General features: G+C 56.2%; 1 protein-coding gene across 3 annotated transcripts in view; it reads right to left on the bottom strand.

Annotated features, from left to right (window-relative positions):
• The window catches only part of PMVK (phosphomevalonate kinase), a 9429-nt gene extending 6243 nt beyond the window's left edge, over positions 1 to 3186 (bottom strand). The window contains exons 1-2 of one of the 3 annotated variants that reach the window (XM_023534331.1): positions 2786 to 3186; positions 1124 to 1187 (exon numbers count right to left, since the gene is read on the bottom strand). In XM_023534331.1, the coding sequence (XP_023390099.1) occupies positions 1124 to 1187; positions 2786 to 3156 (435 nt within the window). In that variant the 5' untranslated portion in view covers positions 3157 to 3186. The remainder of the gene's footprint in view (positions 1 to 1123; positions 1188 to 2785) is intronic. The other 2 variants (XM_011366438.2, XM_011366439.2) reach the window with 2 other exon arrangements.
• Between the last annotated feature and the right edge of the window lie 4934 nt (positions 3187 to 8120).

Below are 8120 nucleotides of genomic sequence, written 5' to 3'. Positions count from 1 at the left end.
CCAAAGCTTCCTACTAAAACAGCTGTGAAGCCCGCTGACCCTGTTGTCCCCAGGGTGCCCTGGCTGCCAATCTATGCACAGGTCTGTTTAGCCGCTGGGGGAAGACCCAGTGGCACAGTGGGAAGCTTCCCCTGGAGACAGGGCCGTCCCACGGAAAACGGGGCAAGTTCACCTGGTGTGGCCCCAGGAGGCCAGGCTCAGGCTAACTGACCGAGGAGCCAGGAGCATAGGTGCCGGACGGGGGCACCTGGAGGTCACGGACAGAAGTGCAGGCGACGAGGGGGCTTCCCTGTGTGAGAACCTCGCCCTCACACCCTGTCCTGGAGGCTAAGGTTCTGAGTTTCTGTCGAGCTTTTACAAGCCTATTTTAACAACCCTATTTAGTTTTTTGAAATCCACATAGTTCAAAGTTCAAACCCCACACACTCATTTACGGTGAAAAATCTCCCTCCCACCCCAGTCCCCCAGCCACATAGCCCCTTCCCTGGAAGCCACCAATGGTACAGTCTCCTGGGTGGCCTTCTCCACCTTTAACACACGCCAAGCACCGGGAACAGGGCTCAACACCAAACACACACCCCGTAAATATCTGTTGGATGGCTGAATATATGAGCACATATGTTTACAGGTTTCTCCCATTTTTATACAAATGTGGCATTCTCTAGATCCTGTTCCAAATCTCGTTTGTTTGTTTGTTTTTCTCTTAAAAACATATCTTGTACACTTGTGCGACTGAATTTCTAAGGGGAGAAATGCCGGGGTTGTGGCCGGCCACCGAGGCGGTGATGTGCGGCGTCCTGCCTCCTGAGTAAGGGGACCCGTGCAGACCCTTACCCGTTGCCCAGCACAGAGCTGCCAACCACCCCCCCCACCCCAGCCTTTCCTGGGCGCACTTTCTTGGGCGTGCCCTGGGGAGGGGCCTGAAGTGCGTGAGGCCAGCAGAAAAGGAAGAGAAGCAGAACACGCCCCCACAAGGCCCACGCGCAGAAAACCGAGAGGTGGCCACCACCCTGCCAACGGTGGTCACAGGGACCCTGCTAGTGACTGAAGCGACAGCCACAGCAACCCAAGCTGGGGAGCCGGCTCCTTCCAACCCACCAGACACCACCGAGCCGCCACCTACCTGAGCGTACTGATTCTTGAGAGGCCTCGAGAGCTGGAGAACAGCACAGACATCAGCCCCGAGTCTGCGGGACGGGGAGGCCCAAGCCGGTTACCCAGAACTCCCAGGCCCCCGGGGGAGCCCGGAGGCCTGGGGTGACATCTAACTTTGTCGGGACTTAACATCTCTGATCCTATTTTCTCATCTGTAAAATGGGGATACTGTTTCTGTTCTGTCTCCCACAGGGTTATCATGCAACTCGAATGTGAAAGAGCTTGAAACTCACAGGTAAAAGGAATAAAATTATAATTACAGCGAGAAAATCCAGGCCTGGCGACACTCTGGCCAGGTTAGTTCAATAAAACACTGACGTGTCCCACGGGCCTTCTTACGTCCACATTTCAGATGAAGAAACAGGCTGAGCGAGAACTGACTCGCCCAAAGCAACATGGCAAGTGATGAAGCAAGTTTTGGTAAAATAAAAATAGCATCCAGTATCCAGTCCCTGCACCTTTACTAAGTGTCAAAAATCATTCTAAGTCCTTTAAGTATATTACCTCATTAATCCTCAAAACGACCTTATTAATACCCCCATCCCACAGATGGCAAAAACGAGGCATGGAATGGATAAGAAATGAACGAGATCACAAACTAGTAAGTAGTGAGTCGGGCTTTGAATCCCAGTCTAATTCCTGACCGTGCTCCTGACCACAATTTGACTTCTGCCTCTGGGGCTAAGGAGAAATGCAACTTGGGAAAAGGTGGTGGACACTTGGGGGTGAAAGGTTCAGGTGGTGACCTCTGCCCTGGGCCACCGCCACCTCTCAGAAGCCCTGCGGTGCCCAAAAGCAGCCTCCGGGGACCCCCACCACACTGGTCTTCAAGAGGAGCCAAGCCCCACTCTGCTTTCTCCCTGGTCCTCTCCTCCCCCAGCCCGTGAGTCAGCGAAATGCTCCCACAGGACACCTCGCTTTGAGAGGAAACAGACAGAAAGGTATTATTGGGGGAGGCAGTGAGGTAAAGCAGAAAGAACCTGTTCCTCAGAGCTAGACTAAAGCTTAACCTGAGTCCTAGATCTGCGGATGACTTTGTGACCCCGGCGAGTTTGGATTTTGTTTTTGTTTCTTCACTTTTCAGAGCCTCGGTTTCTTCATCTGCGAAATGGGGCTATCGACTAATTATAAACCACATGGTCCCTAACACAGAGATTGTGAGACTTAAATGAGCTAATATATACACACAATAAAGCCTGGGACACAATCAACCCCAGCTGTTAGGTGGTGTGCCGGACAAGGGTTTGTTTTTGGAGTCAGACACAATTAGTGTGCGGGCTTAGGCAAATCCTTTATCGGTGACTCAGTTTCCCAATCTGTGACAGTTACCTCGCAACACTGTCGCGTGGATTAGGAACGGTATACAAAAGGTGCCCTGGCAGTGACTTAATGCTTCTGGGCCAGAGAGAGCTAGAGCTTATAGTCTGCAAGAAGAGGTCGCCTGGTTCTTCAGGGTGGGCGTGTGTAGACGGCTGTTCTACGTTTTACGTGCTGGTGACAACCCCGCACCTCCCGCCGCGCAGTGCTCCCCCCGCCCCTCAACTGGAGCACTCTACTCCAGACGGAGCTCACGCCATCACACCCCTCGGGTCACGTGATGCGGCATGTCCTCCCCCTACTCCACAGACACCTGCTCTGCAGCGCCTCGGTCACGAAGTCCTTCCCGGATTTCCTCTTCCCGCTGAAGAGCAGCACCAGCCGCGGGCCGCCTCCCAGCGAGGACATGGCGTCCCTTCGTTTTGCGATCTCTAAAGATCGCCATCGGCTCCCAGCCCTTAAATCGGGCCGCCCGCGCGAAGTGGATGCAGCCACGAGACGGGGCGGCGACGGGGAGGGGGGCCCGCGCGCGTCCCCTCCACAGCGGAGCTGGGGGCCGCCAGCCCGCGGACGGCTCCTGCAACTTTTAATTAACGTCCACACAAATGAAGTGAGGAGGCCAAGAGGGCAGGCCCCGGGGCGGCCCGCTCCGCTGAAGGAAGGGGCGCCCCTCCCGGCGCTCATTTGGAACCGTCCGGCCCCGCCCAAGGCCTGACGTCACAGCCCCGCCTCCTCAGCCGACGGGCGCCGGGCCCGGATTGGACGCAACTATTTTCCGCCCAGGGGAGATGACATCTTAAAATTGCCTGACGCGAACTTCACGTTCCTTCCGCACAACCCTACAGATATTACGGAAGAAGGGAGTAAACGTGACCATGTGGAAGAAGTTTTCCAAACTGCCTTTCTGTTTGCTCGTTTCGATGCATGTGCTCAAGCAAATCTGTCGTTGCCCCACAGTGAAAATGGGTCCTCCCGAAGGTGCCGCAGGCCCCGACGCAGAGGGCGGGTCTGGTGACGTCACCCTGGGGCGGGGCTTAGACGAACGCGCTGTTTCATTGTTTAGCAGGTTTTTTATAACTGGACCCGCCGCTAAAGTCCCGCCCTTTAAGCCCAGTGGAAAAGTTAACGTCGCTTTTCTAACCGCAGCCTCCTCTCCAAAGGTTTTCGAAAGCGAGAGTTTGGAATGACGTGGGTGACATCAATAGTATAGGTGAAACGAGGGCCTTGAAGCCACTCCTGGACGATATTACCTAGTTTTATCCGGAGCCCAGCTCCCAGCCAGGGGTTCGGGGGCGGAAGTAGGGGGGCTGGTGGGCTGTCCCCTCCCTGAATTCCCGGTTCTGCGCACAGCCGCTGACAGCCGGTGCCAGCTGGGTAAGCGGAGTTGTTCTGACTCGCTGTTCTGCATCTCTCCGAGCTTGTCCAAACAGAGCCAGTAACCGTCACTGTCTCCGTTTTAGGAGCTCTAAGGTCATGCGGAGAGAAAAAGTGATGTGTGGAGGCCTGCTTTGAGAAAACATTAATTCCCTGAAAAGCGAAAAGATGGCCCAGAAGCTAAGGAAGGAGCCGTCAATGGTCAGATGCAAAAAGAACGGACTGCAGGAAGGGCTTTATTTTTTCTTAACGCAACTCTGAAAGCGCCGCAACCATCAATGCACTTAGAATGCGGCGCGGCGTGGAGTGTAATCCCAGCTTTGACACTGCAGGGATGTGACCTTTGGCAAATACTCTGACTTCCGTCATTGATAACGCCCGCTTCGCAGGGTTGCACTAGGTAGGAAATGAGGAAAATGTACGGTGAAAGACAGCTGAAATACTTTGTGAATTCTCGAGTGTCATCCAAATGTGGGGTTGTTATTTATTCCGAGCACTTTGTGGTTTTAGAGTTCATAACTGAACACAGGATCAGATTTTCCAGCTCACCTTCAGAGAGCATTTATTTGGGACTCCGCAAAAAGCCCAAACGCCACCTCCGCCCGCGGAGACAGGAAGGGTGAATGTCATTCACACTCCTGCTTCCCTGAGTCACCACTAGGATGGACTCAGGACTTCCTCCTAGAGTGTCCCCACCTCCCCACGCCCCCACCCGCACGCACCTGAGCCTGACCACACCCCTGGGAGCTCCCTGGTACCCCTGTTGACCAGAAACGTGCTAGCCTCTCAGAAGGTTCCTCTGCTCCCTAAGCAACTCCCAACCGAACCTCACTGTCCTCTCCTGCCCTCCCACGTGGAGGCTTTCTATGCTCTCCCAGCCCTCACAGCTCAGCAGAAACTCTGGATCTGTCTGTGCCCCGCCCACCCCACTCAGCTTCCAGACCACTATTCTCCTGCCTCTTGGAAACTGGCTGAAGTTTCCTGGCCGGCCCGCCCTCCTCCCCCGTCAGGATTGCCAACCGCCAATCCTGAGACTTGGCCTCATTTACTGAGATTTGGTCACTGGCTCCTGGTCTTTTCCACCCAGGTCCTGTCGTCCCTCTCAGTGACTTCACTTCCCCCACCCCCGCCCCCTGCCCTGGCCAGTCCATCCAACTCTGACCACTCAGTGCCTTGGACACAGATGTCCTCCACTCGTCCTCAGACCGGCTCCGTGGACACGCCCTGAGCCTTGTCATCCCCAGGAGCCATTCGACCTGCACATTCTCACAGTCAGCCACACTACCCTCCAAGGTCACTTGTTCAAATACTGCCCAGAGCAGTGCTTCGCTCCCAGGGTCGCCACTAGCCCATGAAGCTCTTTGTATTATATGACACCTGCTCTCCTTCCTGTCACAACCAAGGGGACATCAAATAAGTGAAGATGTGTGCAAAACCTTTGTAAGCTTATAGGGCTGCATAAATGTGAGGCACTATTTTGGGGGGAGAAAGGCTGGTCTGAGGGCTGGGGTGCTGCTGAGCGTGAGGCTGGAAAGGAGGAGAGGAGCAGGGTTGTCTGACGAGAACAGAGACACCCCGGAAGGGAGTCCGCAGGGGTCTTGGGGACTGACATCAGAAGCCAGAGATGCAGACCCCCTCCCCTGATGGGGTCTGGAAGACGGTGGTTGAGGAGCCCTGTGCTGGCCCCAGAGGTCTGGAACACAGTTACCCCTGAGAGTCGCAGAGGACAGCGTGGAGCTCAGGTTGAGGCCAGAGTGAAGGAAGCCTGCTCACTGTCTTAACACCCAGACACGGTCCGTGCCTGCAGGCGACCGCTCCTGCAGTTTGCAGAGCCTTGACGAGATCTCAGCCCTTGACGAGATCTCAGACCCCACAAAGTGCCCTTCCTGCTGCATGAGCGCAGTCCTGGTCTCCCAGCTCTCCCCAAAGAGCCCCCCGTTCATTTACCAATCATTCATTCAGCAATCAGCCACGGAGCACTCACCCTGTGCCCAGCTTCTGTCCCTCCTGCTGCTGCCCCCCTGTGGCCACCAGAAGTCTCTGCAGACGGAGCTGTGAGGGAAGTCTCTGGGGGGACACCAGAGAAAAGAACCTGCCGAGTCCGAGTGGCTCCTCCAGACCTGGTCTCACAGCCTAAATGCTGAGCTCGACGAGCCAGAGAGGGAAACGGTGGGGAGGGGGAAATGGGGGGCTCTCGGTCAGGGGTCAGCAGCTGTGGGCTCTGGTCTCCTCTCCCCCTAGCAAGCTTTGTGACCCTGGACGAGTTGCTTCCTCTCTGGGCCTCAGTGTCCACCTCTGAACAACACAAGAGGTGGTTCTGATACTCTCGAAGGACCGTCCGGGAATGACCTGCTCCGACCCACAAGCTGGGGCCTTCCCGGGCCAAGTGCCCAGGTGGCCAAAATGGGGACACAGAGACTCGAGGAAGAGGAGTCAGCTAAAAGGACACACAGAGGGGCCCTCGGACATTGCTTCCAGCATCCAGGTCGGCTGGCAGGGAGGGGAGGCGTGAGCAGCAGTACCCCACATGTCAAATGTCCACTGGTGTCCTAAGGGCTGCCTGGGGGCCAGCCTTCGTCCACTGTCACCGTCCAGCTGTGACGAGACCTTAAGCAAGTCACCATCTCTCTCAGCTTCTTTGTCTGTAAAATGGGGACATCTGTGGCCATCACTTCTTGGAGGTCTGCTTCTCAGGCGGGGAGGGGCTGCTCTGAAGAGTTGGTGGTCGTGGGGGGCGTGGTTGGGGGATGGCCATTTCTTCACAGGTTTCTGCACTGGTCCCTCTATATGAAGCCACATCAGCGGGTCCCAAGGCACAGCCCAGACAAGCAGGCATTTCTGACGGCTCTGCTTGGCCCTTGGGCAACTGGCCTTCCAGGTCACCATGTAACATGTCCCTCTGCACAGCACAAGCCTTCAGGTTTCTGCCTGTCCCACCCCAGCCCCATGACCTGTCTTGGAAAGGGTCACTCCCTTCTCCCCTCAGGCTCAGTCGAGGGAGAAGGCGAATGCTGGTGAGCCTTTCTCCGAATGGCTGCTGTCCTGGAGAGGAGCGGAGGGGGGTGCGGGGGGGCGGACATGACGGGACACGTAAGAGCAGAGAGGTGCTGTGCTGGACGGCTGCTCTCTCCCCACCCTCACATCCTACAAATCAAGCCCAGCAGCTTCCCCCTCCCTCCCGACAAAACCAGCTCGGCCCCTCCTCCTTCCCCAGCATCACAGGAGGATGCAGTCATCCCTGCCCACCCCCACCCCCACCACGAGGCTGGGAGCTGAGGGTGTCCTTGACTTCTCCCCTGTCCTCGTCCCATCCAAGGCCAGCCCATTCGAATTCCGTGATCTAAATCAGGCCCCGGTCATCTCCCTCCCGAGTCCTTAGCTGATGTCCCCAGCTCCACATCTCTCCATTCCATCCTTCTGGCCACCAGCGACACAGGCATCCCTTGCCCCTCGAAGGCTTTCAGGGGCACCCCTCCCCATTTCCTGTGGTAAAGCTCTCCCTTAGACATGCCGCTGGCCTGTGGGAGGATCTGCTTCCTCCCGAACGAACGCGAAATTAGCCCTCTGGCCACTGCCCGTTCCATCCTCCCCTGAGGCTTCAGTCTGAATCCCATCTGAGATCCCCTCCCCATCGCAAATCCTATCGTCCTTTAGGGTCCAGCTCAGAGGCCACTCCCTCCTCCCTCTTCACCTCAGCGGACTTCTCCTTGGCATCATTAAGAGAGACTTTTAAAATTCTGCTTTGTGTCGAACTAATAGAGTTAACCTCAGGGACAGGGATCGGGGTCCCCTCAGCACCTGTGTTGGGACTTGAAGGCTAGTTCGCTGTCTCTTCCCTCCCAGCTGCTGCTGCAGGTTTGGGGACCAACACCCTCTCTTCCCACATCAGTAGCTCACAGAGGCCCCAGCTGCCCCCTTAGAGCTTAAGGAAAATAAAAATAAATACTGTCTTTACAGTATTCTGCAGTTTGAGAAAATTTCCATTTATCTTTGAGCGACGTATTTTATCCTCACAACGAACGACCTACGAAGGGGCTATCGACGGTTTCCGCTTTAATGAGAAAGCTGAGCCCTCACGTGCCAGGGGCATCTTGCCCAAGGCCCTAGGCAGGCCGCCGGGCAGCCCCGAGACTCGGTTTCAGATCCCAAAGCCTGCCCAGGCCAAAGGTCTAGTTAGCCAGGAGCTGGGCCGGGCCGCCCCCTGGCCCGGAATAAAGAGCAGTGAGTGAGGAAGGGCCCTGCTTTTGTCCTACATGGGCGGGGCCAAGGGCAGC

Source organism: Pteropus vampyrus, unplaced genomic scaffold (assembly GCF_000151845.1).
Source record: "Pteropus vampyrus isolate Shadow unplaced genomic scaffold, Pvam_2.0 Scaffold124, whole genome shotgun sequence".
In the NCBI taxonomy this organism is placed as follows: domain Eukaryota; kingdom Metazoa; phylum Chordata; class Mammalia; order Chiroptera; family Pteropodidae; genus Pteropus; species Pteropus vampyrus.
Note: the sequence above shows the minus strand (reverse complement) of the source record. Positions and strands in the feature narration are given on the sequence as shown.